At 42.2% G+C, this 15,842-nt stretch overlaps 1 protein-coding gene across 1 annotated transcript; it reads right to left on the bottom strand.

Annotated features, from left to right (window-relative positions):
* Positions 1-2,157: 2,157 nt before the first annotated feature.
* On the bottom strand, positions 2,158-15,815 carry naxd (NAD(P)HX dehydratase). Its single transcript, XM_020523273.2, has 9 exons — positions 15,285-15,815; positions 14,754-14,799; positions 13,190-13,278; positions 11,046-11,154; positions 8,013-8,063; positions 7,196-7,300; positions 5,634-5,754; positions 3,682-3,802; positions 2,158-2,720 (listed from the first exon to the last, which is right to left on the bottom strand). The coding sequence occupies exons 1-9, from the start codon at positions 15,473-15,475 to the stop codon at positions 2,570-2,572; spliced, it is 984 nt and encodes a 327-aa protein (XP_020378862.1). The 5' UTR covers positions 15,476-15,815; the 3' UTR covers positions 2,158-2,569.
* Positions 15,816-15,842: the final 27 nt, after the last annotated feature.

Raw genomic sequence — 15,842 nt, 5'->3', positions numbered from 1 at the left:
CTAGTTTCTCCCACACAGAAACAGCCTCTACATAGCCACCCTGTCAGAACTCAAGATATGTTTCAGTTGTCACCATTTACTCTTCTAAACTCCAGCAAATACAAGCCCAGCCTCATAAGACAACTTGCTCATTGCAGGTATTAGTGTAGTAAAACTTCTGTGAAGCCAGCAATGCCTTTACATCTTACCTTAACTGATTAATCAAATACTGTACACACTACTCCAAATTTATCTTGCCACTGCTCGAAATAACTGAAGCATAACCTCTCTCCTTTTGTATTCAATTTTTCTTGCTGTAAATGATAACGTTAGCTTTTGATTTACAATAGCGTACCTGTTTACTGAACTTTTGCAGTTCATGCATGCACGCACTGCACTTTAGAGGTCTGTAATCTCCCATCATTTAGATAATATGCTTCCATTTTGTTTCTCTCGTCAAAACAGACAAGTTCAAGCTGTAATGACCAGTTTATCTGTTTCTGATAGGCGGGTTGTGGAGAAGAGAGGAGGGGGATGTGAGGAAAATAGTGAGCAAAAGAGAGAGAGGATGGAGTACTTAGCACTAAAACAGTTCTAGACTTTTCGAATAGTACTATTCAAAAAAATTTTATTCCCCCCACCCCCAAATGTGTGCTAAGCTTGCACACCCATCAATGGATTTTGCAAGTTCGTGAAGAACAAGAATTGATAGTGTTTTGTGCAGTTACTAATTGTGGCAGCTGGAGGTAATGTCCTGCAATTTTGCACAGACTTCCGACATAGCACACAGGTCTGATGATTCTTTGCTCGTGATGCTAATTTCCAGTTTACAGATAGCAGTCCTGGTTAAAGGTCATCAACCTTGAACATTGTCTTTTCTGCTGTCTCCTCAGATTTTCTGTTTAATTGTTGGGTGGCAGCTTCATTTGAAAAGCAATCCCAGGTTGAATTTTTAACTCTTTATTCATTAAAGGAACTTTGTGCTTTTAATTCAGTATTACTGGTGAAAATCATTCCTTGCAGGCAATTGGATCCGGTTTCCCTGCTACTAAGTTTGAATGAGCGGTGTTTGGCTGCAGGTTCCTCAGTCATTTTTGCTAAACCAAAACTGAATGATAAATGCACTTATTTTAAAGTCTTATAGATTTCCCAGGGTAGATCAGAACCACATTATGAATTCTGATATTCATGACAGTCAGTTCCTCAGTATACCACAGCATTAATAGTTATTTCGACCATTTTGCAGACAAAATAGTCCGTAGAGTATTTTTTTAAATGCTGTTAAATTTTGGAACTGTGGAGAAGCGGAAACATTTAGGATTCTGATACAAAAAAAATCACAAAACAAGTGGTCAGATACAAAAAAAAGTTATTAAAACGGCTTCAGGAACGTTGACCTTTATTCCAACTTGTGGCTCCTTGGTCCTAATATCAGGAGGGTCGAATACTTCCCATCAGCTCTGCTCAACATTAAATTATGAAGGATTTTTGTAGAAAAATAACTTTTCAATTGCAGGAGGTCCAGTAACAAAAGGGCACAGATTTGAAATATATTTAAAAAACTCCCACAAGTGCACAGTTGCTTATTATGCCAGAAAGGATAGTAGCAGCAGATTCAATAGCAATTTTTGGAAGTGGATTGGATTAACACTCAAATCGGGTAAAAATTTAAAAGCTATGGGGAAGGCACGAGTAGGACTAACTGTGTCGCTCCAGCACAGGCATGATGGAGCGAGAGGTCTATTTCCAGTCCTGATAAAATTTAAATCCAGGATCAATAGTGAAGTCCTTACATTGGAGTGCTGATGGTTGCCCCCCTCTCCCTATGTCAGCCTGCCCCTTCTGTACAGGACTGGGGCCATCAATTGAATATAGGCTCAGCTCTCTGGACTTGGGCTTGATACCACAACCTTCTGCTTCAGGAGGTACAAGTGTTACCCATTGAGAACAGCTGATTCTAAAAAAGGTCCAACTATGCTTTAACTAAGCATGCCTCGTTTCCTAATCCCCAAAGAGGGGACCAGCAACGAACATAATTCATGTTATCATGGCCAAGCAATCACTGCACAGTTTACAGCATTACAGACAAAAGGAAACTGCCCTCAAAAATGGCAAGCTCTGCTATTTAAGGCAACGGAATTCAAACGCCATATTGAGAAAAAGAAGCACAATCTGTAATTCAAAGGAATAACCTGTGTTTTTATTTAGATCAGGGAGTGAAAATAACTTTAATCAACCCTTTAGCAATTCATCCAACATGGAGGGCTAAAGCGTGGTAACTGTGACCAGTGGGCTTTATAATCATGGACTTGCTGCTCTGTCCCCACACCACCAATGTCGATCCTACTTAGAACCATCAAAACGTTTCTGTTATTTTGATGTGTTTATTCAGAAGATAGGATTCGTAGTATTCAGCAGATTGTAACCTGCTAGTTCCAGTGCTTTAACTGCAGCTGGGTGGCTGCACTTAGACATTTTTTTTGAAACAACAAACTTGAGAGTTAATTCTGGGGAACTGTCTGTCAGCAGCTTATACAGCCCACGTGAACTCTTGCACTTCAGTTTCCATTCCAATAGCCAGTTCTTCCCCTTAGCTCTCAAAGAGTTTGTTAAAAGCTGTGCTGATCTCCTCAATCATGTCTGAGGTGGTCATTGAACGCCTATGTTTTTGGAAAGCCTGGTGGTTGCACTGCCTTGTCAAGGCACAAGCTCCGAATGCAGCTATAAGTGTGGGATTTAACCTGGAAGGAGAACAGAGACCATGATGAGCTACTGTGTGAAGCTTAGAACTGTACAGCATGAATCATGCTTGTGAAAGACTATTCAAAGAGCCCCAAGCCCCTGCTACTTGCCCATATCCTGAAAATTTAACTCTGCATGCAAATTCTCTTCATCTCCCTTATGATTCTTTTCCTAATTTACCTTAAATCTGTCCCCCTGATTACTGACCCTCCTGCCACTATAAAGTTTCTCCTTACTTGCTCCAAAGCTCTTACAATTGAGAATCTCTATTCAAGTTTCCCCTCAATGAAATTGAGCAAAAAAAAAAAAATCCCTAAACAGTGAGCGTACGTAACCCTGATTCACACAAATGTGATTAATGGATAATGCATAACCACAGCAGAGTGTGAAAAGCATCTTCATTCTTCACATTTGAAACATGACCTTTTCGTTTCAGCCAGAGTCCAGCTAGGGTGTGAAATAGGGTAAGGGCGGCAGGGGGGGGGGTTAGAGCTCATTCCCACTCGGCTTCGCAAGTATCAAGAGGAACAGGGAAGCACCATTGCAGACAGTCTTAGCTGGGAAACCGATCAAATACAGGGACAGTCTGACCGAGAGAAATAAGTTGATTTTCAAAGTGACTTCTTCCCAGGGCAGACGCTTCTGAAACTGCCATTAAGATTAACCAGTCATCTAATTAGCCAATGATAGGGGTCAAGCCCAGTCATGCAGGGAGGAGAAAAACAAACACTTACACTCACTGGACCCAAGTATTCCACTTGATATCAATCTGCCCAGCATTATACTGGGGAAGTCTATAAGTATCCCCAACTCTTCCTGTGTGTGTGTGTGTGTGTGTGTCAGCATTACTTCAGATGAGACTCACTCCTATATAAGCATGTTTGGATGCATTAACGACAGGAACATCACAATCCCAAACTTATTTCCACTGATTGGAAACACATTATTGGCCAGTCTTACCCATCTGTTTCCTCATTGCCAGCAGTAAGAGCCCAATGGGCCAGGACCCCCAGCGCTCCTGAAAGCAGGTCTCCCTGACCCCCACACCTCCGACCACTGCCTTGCTGTGAACACGCCAATACTAAAAACAGAGAAACAGGTACTCCATAAGCCAAAACTGGAGCAAATTCTTGTTAAATTATCCACATACAAATAAAATTCAAAAAAGGGAAAAAGATCTTTAATCCTGCAATGCTAGATGCTGTTATAAATTATTGTATTAAATTGGATTGTCTCAGAGTACGAGTCATTTAATTATTAAATTAGCCCACCAGAAACCCATTGTTGAATACAAACACAGAAGCATTTGCAATTCTATTCTGAGCATTGTTTGAATTTCACAATAAGTCAATCCTTTCAATTTTCACTGATAATGCTCAGTTTTTTCATTTGTTTGTGAGACATGTGCACTGGACCAGCCAGTACAAGCTATCCATTCCACAATGCTCTCGAGGAGGATGCATACCTTTTCGGACTGGGTAGATCACAAGCATCTTCATGGCAGTCAAAGACCAGAGGGCATAGGTCTAAGGTGAGGAGTAAGTGGTTTAGAGGGGATCTGAGGAAATTTTGTTTCACCCAGAGGGCGATAGGAATATGGAATAGGCTGCATGAAAGGGTGGTAGAGCCAAGTACTCTCGCAACTCCGGTTGGCATTTAAAATGCCAGGGCCTAATAAGTGCAGGTACATGGAATTTGAGCAGATTGGAGTTTGTTTGTTGACATAGACATGGTGGGGCAAAGGGTTGGTTCGAGGCTGTATGATTCTACGACTCGACGACATCAAGTCAGTGGAGTGGCCAGACAGCTAACAGATGAACTTCAACGCGGGGAATGATGCGGCGGTGACAGTGTTGGACTGAGGTGAACAAGGTCAGAAGTCACACGACACCAGGTTATATAACAGGTTTACTTGAAATCACAAGCTTTCGGAGCACTGCTTTTATGAAGGACCTCACCTGACGAAGGAGCAGTGCCCCGAAAGCTTGTGATTTCAAGTAAACCTGTTGGATTATAACCTGGTGTCGTGTGACTTCTGACAAAGCAGAGAAGTGTGAGGTGTTACGTTTTGGTAGAATGAACATTGAGAGATACTATAAAATCAAGGGTACTCTAAAGTTTGTACAAGAGCAGAGGCTGGAGTGACTGTGTGTATAAATTATGAAGGTGGCACAAAAGGTGGACAGTGGTCAATAAATCATACAATATCCTAGGCCTTATTAACAGGGGCATAAAGCACAAGAGCAGGGAGGTTAGGCTGAACCTATTGAAGATAATGGTTAAACCCCAGTCAGAGTACTGTGCACAGCACTATAACAAGGATGTGAGTGTATTGGAGAGGGAGTACGGAAGAGGTTTACAGTTTTGAAGATACATCGGAGAAGTTGGGACTGTTTTCCTTGAAGAGGAGAAGGGTAAGAGGAGATTTGATTGAAGTTTTCAATGTTATGAAGGGTCTAACTAGAGTAAACATGAAGAAACTATCCCCGTTCATAAAAAGGACCAAAAAGTAGAGGCTGCAGATTTAAAGGGATTTGCAAAATAACTAAATGCAATGAGGGGGAAACATTTTGGGGTCCTGAAATGTACTGTCTGGAAGTATGATGGAGGCAGGTTCAATTAAGTCAAGAAGGCATTGGTTGATGACATAAACTGAAATAACAGGGTTATTTAGAGCAGATTTACGGGGGCAAGGGTAGGAGACTGGCCATTAAATCCTGATATTCATTCGGAGAGCAGGTACAGACACAATGAGCCAAATGGCCTCCTTCTGCACCATAACGATTTGGGGAAAGGAGGTCTCCAAGGACTACTTCACAAAGCAACCAATTGACCATGAATGACCGAGTTGTCCAAAAGGAAGGCTTTCTGTGACAGCTCACATTAGTAAAGTTTAAATTAGTGGAGCTTACCTGTAGTTCCATCAGATATGAGGTCTTTCTCTCCCTTCTGGACAATTGTCACATTCCCCATTGCTTGAATTAGTTGAAGCAAGTTGCCCGAATGATCGCACTCATTGAAAGGACTCTTGAGCTAAGCACAGAGAATCCACGTGACTTCCTGTCTACTATAAACACTTATAACAAATGTGTGCAAAGCATAGTAGAATCACTGAGCACAGAAAGAGGCCGTTCAGCCCATTTGTCTATGCCAGCTGTATGAAAGAGTTATACAGTTATTCCCATTGTTCTTGCTCTGCTCCCCATAACCCTGCAAATGTATCCTTTTCAAATATTAATTCCATTCCATTTGGAAACCTGCAGAGCGACATGGATTGGTTAGCTACTTGGGCAAAAATTTAGCAGATGGACTAGAATGGGAGACAATGTGAGACAGATGAGAAAAACCAAATGGTGTCTAAATGAAGAGTGACTGCAGAATGTTGCATTACAGAGCGATCTGTGTGACCTTGCACATGTATCATCAAAGTTCAGCATACAGATACAGCAATGAGGAAGGCCAGTAGAATCTGGCCTTTATTGCAGGGGGTTTGAGTATAAAATTACAGATATCTTGCTCCAGCCATCTTGGGCTTTGGACAAATCACCCCTCGACTACAGTTTTGGTTTCTAATTAAATAAATATTTGCATTGGAAGCTGTTCAGAGAAGGTTTACTGAACTGATTCATGGAATGGAGTTGTCTTATTATGGAACTGATTAGCAGGTTAGGTTTATACTCATTGGATTTTAGAACAAATGATGACCTTATCTAAATGTATAAAAATTCTGAGGCAGCTTGACCAGGAGCTAAAAGAATATTTCCCTATGTGGAGGAATGTGTAACTAGGAACCACATTTTGAAAGTAAGGAAGTGGGGGGGGGGATTTTTTTTCTCTCTGAGGGTCATGAATATTTGTAATTCTGTCCCCCAGACAGCAGTGCACACTGATCAGCTTCCTAAAGCCACTGTCACACATGGTCCTGTGGTCTGCACAGTGGGGGGAAAAAAAACAATTAGAGGGAATGTCAGTCAAGTATTATCGGTGGGGGGAGGTCAGAAAATTGGCACTGAGGCCACATCTGATGAGCCATGTTTTTACAGATGGTGGTGCAGCTCAGTGGACCCAAAAGCTGCTTCCTCCTTCTGTTTCTTATAAACTCCAGAGCTGCTTCCAACAGCATTTCAAAATGTAGATTTCCAGATCTCAACAGCTGTCTGGATTTAAACAAATCTAATTTCCTCCCCAGTTCTTTGGTCAATGATCTTAAACCAGTATCACCTGGAGAAACTGTTTACATGGATAAAAAGGACTGGTAATCAAAGGGAGGAGGCAGTAATGGCCAGTTTCAAGAGGTATGTTCAAGTTGAATTGTGTTATTGGCCTGTTAAGATCGAATGTCACCATAATGACAACTCTTAAAGATTTGATCTACCTGCTTGATTCAGCCCACTAGAGTCTAAGAGGCCCGACATACCCTACTGAGCACAAGAGCAGCTAAAACCTCTGCTAATTATCCAACTCGAAGACTTACCACCGCATTGTAGAGTCTGAAAAATTCAACCACATTTGGTGTTAGGATGGCTTTACGGTATCCCTGGATCACAGAGGGATCTTGGGCAACCACCCATAATCCATCCTGGAGAAAGAAGAGAGATTCAAACGGTTAGGGGTCTTGATGCTCAGAGCATGCATGGCACACGGAGATTGGGGAAATAGTTCACTTCCCAGTTTCTTAAAACATTTCTTCTATAAACCCATCAATACATGAACGCAGAAAATCGGATTTCTTGTATTAAATGAGGAGGATTTATTGTTTTTCCCTTCTTGCTACGTGAAGGCTCCAAACAGAGAATTAAGTAGATAATCCCTCTAGAAAACATTCCAGTGAACTACTGGGGAAATGCTGCACCGCCCGAGGGTCAGCACTGGGGTGGGGGCACAATGTCACAGAGTCCACACCAGGGTCAGTGCTGCAGTGTCAGAGGGTCAGCACCAGGAGGCAGTGTCAGAGGTGCTAATTTCAATGGCACTATTTCAAAGACGAATTATGGAGCTTTTCCTGACCACATTTAGTTCCTCCATGGCCAGATCACATTGCTGTTTGAGAGATCTTGCTGTGTCCTATTTTCTACATTGCTATACAACAGAGGTGACCCTTTGAAATTATTTCATTGGCTGGAAAGTACTTGGGATAGCTTGTGAAAGATGCTAAAGAAATGATTCTTTTGATTATGTGGAGTTAGTAAGGAGCAGTTTTACAATTAACATAAAATCAGAGAGAGGGCCAAGATCTGGAAGCTTAAAACACGGTGAAATTTGTTTGAAATAGAGCTGAACAATTTACTCACAGCATCAATTACAAGGGGTATTCCTCGCTGCTGACATTTCTGCATTATAACCTGTTGTGAAAGAAAGCCACTTTGAATTGCTGCAACACTACCAATAAAATTAGAACTTAAATCCTCCAATGTGCAACTATTTGTTGAACAGGTCAACCATATTACAGAATTTACAGCACAGGAAGGGGTCCTTTGGCCCAGCTGTTTACCAACTTCCCCTTGAACATACCTGTTTTATCCCCCTGTCACTTCCTGTAGTGACACATTCCTGATTTTCACCACTCTCTGCGTAAAAGGCATTTCTCCTGAATTCCCTGTCAGATTTATTACTGACAGTCCGGTATTGATCACACTATCCTTTTTAAATTCATTATTAAGTGTCCCACGGACTGTAAGTGCCACAGGGAACACCAATGTCAACAGATCCAGTTTTAATACACTCAAGACTGACGATGTCCGAAGCCATGTTCTATAACTGTGTTGTTGCCAGCAGCAGGATAGGAGGCCATTGGAACAGAAGGAAAATCCAACAGGAATAATGCCACATTGGCGGTTTCACAACCAATATTCAGTTATTAAAGAGATTCATCTAGATTTTCAGGGGCCTAGGGTAAAACACGGTGCATGAAAAGCTTGGCTATTGGGACCGGCCTTCAGTTCATGAAGCCAGGGAGTTCTGGACAATAAGAGGCCAATTTCATAGCAAGGAGGGTTTGAAGGATGGGTGGCTATGATGCTTGCTTTGCTCCTAGGACAGGTTAACATTATCTCAAAACCCTTGACTATTTACCCTATCCGTGCCCCTCATGATTTTATAAACCTCTATAAGGTCACCCCTCAGCCTCCGACGCTCCAGGGAAAATAGCCTCAAGCTAATCAGCCTCTCCCTGTAGCTCAAACCCTCCAGTCCTGCTTACGTCACATTGTTTAGCCATTTGAAATCAGTGACATTTTTCTACTCCATCCTCAGTAACTTTACACACTAAGCAGTCCTTTGGCTGGTTTGACACTGGAAAACAAACAGGTGAAAGATGTGTTTGGTTTATAAAGCTGTGACCCTGACTGGAGTAACTGAGCTCAGTTCTGGGCACATCCTGACGAAGGAAGTATTGTCAGATTCAGCAGAATGATACCAAGGCCAAAACGATTAAATTGAGGATAGGGTGCATTGATGAAGTTTGTTATCCCTTAAGTATAGAATATTAAGGAGTGATCTAATCAAGGTTTAAGGTGTGTTTTGAATGTGTACTTAAGTGAGTTTTTCTTTTGAAACAACATTTATTCTGTCTTTAAAATGGACACAGTCTTACAAAATGGCTCCCAAAAGCCACATAACTTCTCTTGTGGATCCAACCACAGCCAAAGCAGATGATCAGACTGTTATCTTGAGAATCAATCACAAAGGATCATTAGATAATTTGAAGATTCTAGGACGGCGCACTGAGTTCTCAAAATTTGTATGGACTCAAAGATTCTGTAGAGTTGAACAAGAGGGACAGCATGGGGAATTCCTGCACAATTGACTGCCATTCATGTTAACATTTGCAGCCATTTTGTTTGGCTGTGATAAAATCTGGTGGAGGACATGCATTTGGAGGGGAACCACCTTTACAGCACGAGAGAGACACTGCTCAGAACAAGGAAGGTATCGAGGACAAACCAGCTAAAGGACAGCTCAGTGCCTAAAGTTACTGAGGGCGGAGTCGAAAAATATTTCACTAATTTGGAATTTTACCTGGGGCTAGTCAATGTGACATAAGTGGGACTGGAGGGTTTGATCTGTAGGAAAAGGCTGGATAAACTGGGGCCTTTTTCTCTGGAACGTAGGAGCTGAGGGGTGACCTTATAGAGGTTTATAAAATCATGAGGGGCATGGATTAGGGTGAATAGACAAGGTCTTTTTCCCCAGGGCAGGGGAGTCTAAAACTAGAAGACATAAGTTTAAGGTGAGAGGGGAAAGATTTAAAAGGGACCCAAGGGGCAACCTTTTCACGCAGAGGTTGGAGAGTGTATGGAATGAGCTGCCAGAGGAAGTGGGAGACTGGTACAATTACAACATTTAAAAGGCATCTGGATGGGTAATATGAGTAGGAAGGGTTTAGAGGGATATGGGCCAAGTGCTGGCAAATGGGACTAGATTAACTTAAGATATCTGGTCAGTGTGGACGAATTGGACCAAAGGAGCTGTTTCTGTGCTATACAACTCTAACTGCTGTACTGAGCCTGCAATGCTACAACCTGCAATGTTGGCTAGGACCTAGTCTACTTGTGGGAGTAATCTCCAGCTATTCCTCTACAGAAGCCATCGCAGCTGCCGGATCAGATATCCGAGTTTTAGGCCCTTCACATCAGAAAAGAGACAATCTTCATGCAAGCCAGGCCTACAGCAACATGAGAGCCTGATCTTATTTTCCTCTTCATCCATAACTTATTCTCACTGGGGACTGAATGGTCTCCTTCTGTGCTGTGGGAATGACCAGGAAGGGATGCCAATCACAGTGCGGTAGCAGGGAACAATGAGATCACCATTCTTCGAATGTGGGGCTGTGCCTCCTGCCCCTTGTAATTCTACATTCACTGTTTACTCTAAACACAAACCTTATGATAGGTCTCTAATGACATCCTGTGGAGCCAACTGTCTCAGAACAAACCAGTCATGCTGAGATGTCAGGCAGGCAGTGCTCTTCCGCTCTAATCAACCCACTTCCTACCACCGTGTTCAAGATCAGCTTTTGCAAAATGGGCTCTGGAAAAGCTCCACCCTCTAGCAAAGGACCCCTTCTCTCCCCAAACCCCCTCACCTCCTGCCCCCGACCTTCTACCCCAACCCTGTCAGCCCCTCCCCAACTCCCTCACATCTTCAGCCCATCCAATCATTCCCCTTCACCGTTGCCCTGTGACCCTTCTCCCATTTAGAAATTCATTCAAGGCAGAAGCAACCGAATAGTCTAATAGTACACTGGTCACCTGCTTGAAGACCCCTAAAAGCACCTCCTAGTTGACATCACTACAGGGATTGTTTACACAGACCGCCATCCTCACCTTTGTATTCTGCAAGACTTTCTCATCTCTTCCTAGACCCGGCCCAATCACCATTGAATGCAGAGCAGGAAGCCATTTCTCCACATCCTCCACACCACTAGAAGTGTCTCTGAAATAAACAAAAATACATTTTTCCAAACATGGAACACAATGTAACTGCACGACTCTGAACGTTCACACGTCACTCGATGTCTGTGTACTCCAAAGAGGCTCAGCATGTTTGCCCAATGTTAGATTGATCTGTACTGATGCAGGCAAATCAGCTTGAGGCCCCAGACACTCCTGCAACTCACTGGTTCGAACTTGCAAATGCATGTTCCTGGTCTGAAGATTCACTGAGACGAGAAGTCTCCTTGCAGATAAGTCAGTAGCTCCACAGCATACAAAAAAAAATCTTCAGCATTCCCTGCACAGCTGTCTCAGCCCCATAAACAGACAATTTGGTTCATCCAGTCCACATTAGCAACAGCGGATAATCATTATCCAGTTCGCACACTCTCATTGCCTCTTTAATCTAATCCCATGTGGATGGGCAAGTTTCTGATTCAACAATAATTGGAAGCAAATCCCCCCAACTTTCTGAGGATGTTAATTTTGCCCCTGGTCCTAAATCCTGTACATAATCTTCTTTCGGTGCATTTCATTCCTGCTGGAAACAGCCTCGATCTCCTGTGACAACATTCCATCACTTCAATTGCATATTTCTGTGAATATTTAGTTCATAATTCAGATGATTTAGAATATAATGTCTGGCTTTAGGAATTAAAGTTTTAACCAGACAAAACGGGGATATCTAGTTTCAAAACCACTAAACATAACCCTGAAGTAAATGCAATTCAAACAAGTTTGGAGTCTATTACACTTTGAGAAGTTAACAGGTAGAAAGGAAAGATCAAAAATGGCAGGTGGGCTAACTTAGCCAAGGAACTGGGGATGTGATGCTTGCAGTTATTTCAGTAAGTGATATGTTATACATTTGATTTCCTAGAATCAAAGAAAGCTTCAGAATTAAAAAGGTAGTTAATTTACATTTTTACTTGGGAACAAATATAGACACCACATTACCATGGAGGTGGGTGGAGCTTAGTGAGATCCTCTTGAGATTTTGAGAGAGTCTAGTTAAGATACACAGGTAAGACTGGCTGATGTTTGGAAAGAGAGCTAAAAGATTGTGTCAGCTTTGATCTTATGTAGCTTCTTGCTCCGTGGAAGTCAAGAGATAAAGCCTGAAAATACTAGATTTATTGTCCATAATGCAGCCTGCAATCAGGAGCTAGTGTTCAGTACATAATAATGTTGGAAAGGGGAAACAACTGGAAGATTGAAGCTAAAGGAAGAAGTGAAGTAATCTTCAATAACAGGAAATCAACCTTGTTGCAGTTGAAATTCTGGAAATAATCGGCTTGGTTGCATTTGGAAACATTGATTTGATTTGATTTGATTTATTATTGTTACATGCACTTAAATACCCTGAAAAGTTTTGTTTTGCATGCAGTACAGGCTGCATGCCTGTACATAGATCATAGGGTGATTGAACAGGGTGAAGAAAACAAAGTTGCAGCTGCAAATGTGCACAAAAAGCAAGATCAACATTAGATTTGAAATTGCAGCAGGCTACAGAACAATGCACCGAGAGTGGCTTGTGCTGCAGCTCTGGAATCCAGAAAGGAGACATTGGGAATAGAAACTGGAAGATCACTAAGCCACTAGTCAACGGAAAACCCTAAAGAACTCTTGTCTCTTGGCTGGCTCACTGAAGAGAAATCAAAGTGAATTCCACAGAGCACTGCAAAACCTTTTGAATTGGTTCCAGGACAAAGAAATGAACCTTAAAGATTTAGTAAGTGCATGCACGTGTATGAGGGCAATGGCACAAAATACAAAGCCGAAGTAGCTGGACAAGTTTCTGTAAGCCGTGTTGTTAATAGACTTTACTTAGTTTAAATTCCTTTTGATATACAATATATTTTCTTTCAGCTTAAAAATGTGAATTCCTGTGTAGTTCTGACAGTTGATTGCTGACTGTTCACATTTCTTCCTGACACATTAACAGTCTCTAATCAGATTGTAACAATATCCCCCTGTAATCTGCCTAGAACAGAAATGATGCACCTGTACAAGGCACAAATTCAAAGTGAACTTACAAGACAGGATGAACAATCACATTTGGGCTGTAGGATTTAATAACTGGGGCAGCATCTTTAGTGCAGAACACATGAGAAAGGTCAGCACCCTAGGGAGACAAAAAAAAGATTAAATATAGCTCGTGCACACCTCTGCATCCTTCTAAAATGCAATCCTAGTGCATCCTCCTGTTATGTACAATCCAGACAGCTATGACTTACATTGGGCCAGACTCCATTTGTTAATTGCCTATGTCCAATTGCTGGAAGCTCCACAGCCAACCACATGGTGTGGGTTTGGAGTTGTGTGCATGGATGCAGACTGGATCACTGACAGTTTCCGATTTCTAATAAGCATCAGGGAACCAGTGAATTACAACAACCTAACCACCATGAAGCTACTCCTTCCCGCATAAAAGCAAGTTCTTCAACTTGGATCGCATTGTGAACAGATGCAACACAATGTGTGAAACACAAAAACACTCAGCACCTTAGCTGACAAAGCCTTTCTGTTTACAGCTACAGCTGTGAGGCCTAATTATCTGCAGCTTGCAACACAAGATCAATGTTCTAGAGAGATTTTACATTTGAAGAGATAAATCACTTAGAGCCAATACTGTTCTATCATAGCGGTCCAAAGGTGCAATTGTTAATTGTCAGTATGTATGTACCAGATAGTGTCACACAGCTGTACAGCACGGAAACAGATCCTTCGGTCCAACTTGTCCTTGCCAACCAGATATCCTATATAAGTCTAGTCCCATTTGCCAGCATTTGGCCCATATCCCTCTGAACCCTTCCTATTCTTACACCAATCCAGATGCCTTTTAAATGTTGTAAACCTGCCAGCCTCCACCACCTCCTCTGACAGCTCATTCCATACACGCACCACCCTCGGAGTGAGAAAGTTACCCCATAGGTCCCTTTTATATCTTTCCCCTCTCACCTTAAACCCACACCCTCCAGTTTTGGAAACCCCCTTCCCTGGGAAAAAGACCTTGGCTATTCACTCTATCCATGTCCCTCATGATTTTATAAACCTCTACAAGGTCACCCCTCCGACGCTCCAGGGAAAACAGCCCCAGCCTATTCAGCCTTTCCCTATAGCTCAGACCCTCCAACCCTGGTAACATCCTTGTAAATCTTTTCTGAACCCTTTCAAGTTTCACAACATCCTTCCTATAGCAGGTGACCAGAACTGAATACAGTATTCAAAAAGTGGCCTCATCAATGTCCTGTACAGTCGCAACATGAACTCCCAACCCCTATACTCAATGTATTTACCAATACAGGCAAGCGTACCAAATGCCTTCTTCACTACCCTGTCTACCTGTGACTCCACTTTCAAGGAACTATGAACCTGCACTCCAAGGTTTCTTTGTTCGTCACCACTCCCCGCACCCTATCATTAAGTGTACAAGTCCTGCCCTGATTTGCTCTACCAAAATGCAACATGTCACTTTTTGTAAATTAAACTCCATCTGCCACTCCTGAGCCCATTAGCAAAATTCAAACCCAAAGGAAACTGGGGCAATGTTTTCTCAAAATATAAATTTAATGCTTCTAACTTGTGCCAAGTACCTACCACTTTAAGACTTGCAATTGCCGCAAAGTATGGTGCACCTGTATATCTGTAAATGATAAAAATATCAAGATTATCACATTTATTAAAAACAGAGGACACAGTCTATTTCATTTTCCCAATTATTATTTCGTTCACCTAGTTGTATAAGTTTTTGGAGAATCTTTGAACTGAAAATAAAAATGATAAGGAAAAATTGTCCCTGAAAGTCGATGAACTGATCTTGAACGCTCTCACGGTGAGCTGTCTCTCCCCAGTTCGCTCATTGCCCTTCCTCAGCCCACTCTTTACTCCCACTGCCACCTTCTCAGATTCACTAATGGTCCTGTACGGGATCGTACTGTTATCAAAACTTTTGTCCTATGTCCCCGATTGGTTGTTGCGAGGACCACCATCACTCTGCTCACCACAATTCCTTCTTCCATCTTCCACAACCTCTGTTCCAACCTCAACCACTTCACATCCTTCCCCCCACCCTCCAGCATCACCACACTGTGCTTTCCCTGCTTCAGCAGGGGTCTGTACCACACTCACTCAGTACATCCACCAATAATTCCTATCTTTCCATCTTGTCCTTTGTGTTTTTTCTCAGTTAAAGGAGGGATGATATTTCTGACCAGCTGAAGATTCTTTTCCATACTTCCCACAGGCCTGTGACTGTGAAACGTAAAAGCTCTGTACAGGACTGAAAGACAGCAAGAAGATAAAACCAAAACCTGTAACATAACTTCAAAGGTTTAATACACTCATTCATAGACATAAATAGCTGGAGAAACTCAGCAGATCTAGCAGCATCTGTGCAGACAGAAAGTAGAGTTGACGTTTTGAGTCCAGTGACCGTTCTTCAGAATCGAGAGTTCTTTGTTTTATTTTAGTGATTAACATACACTCATTGTTCATGACCGTTGTTAAACAGAATTTACATTCAAGGGAAGCAGATGCCATTGTATTTCTTCTCTCTCCATCTCAAAAGATCATGGGTTCAAACCTCATTCCAGAGGCTCAATGACAAACTCCAGCATCAATTTTAATGGCAGTACTGACAGGAGCGCCGCACTGTCAGAGGGTCAGTGCCGAGGGAGCGCCGCACTG

This window comes from Rhincodon typus, chromosome 6, assembly GCF_021869965.1.
Source record: "Rhincodon typus isolate 14 chromosome 6, sRhiTyp1.1, whole genome shotgun sequence".
In the NCBI taxonomy this organism is placed as follows: Eukaryota; Metazoa; Chordata; class Chondrichthyes; order Orectolobiformes; family Rhincodontidae; genus Rhincodon; species Rhincodon typus.
This window is presented reverse-complemented; position numbering and strand designations above follow the sequence as displayed.

Bases quoted from the DNA above. Each gene is read 5' to 3' on its own strand.
- naxd (XM_020523273.2), bottom strand. From the start codon at position 15,475: ATGTTACAGGTTTTGGTTTTATCTTCTTGCTGTCTTTCAGTCCTGTAC. The intron at 14,800-15,284 runs GTGAGTGTGGTA...TATCATTTACAG, and splicing joins ATTATTGGTGGATGTACTGA to ATATACAGGTGCACCATACT. The intron at 5,755-7,195 runs GTAAGTCTTCGA...CTCTGTGCTTAG, and splicing joins TCAGACTCTACAATGCGGTG to CTCAAGAGTCCTTTCAATGA.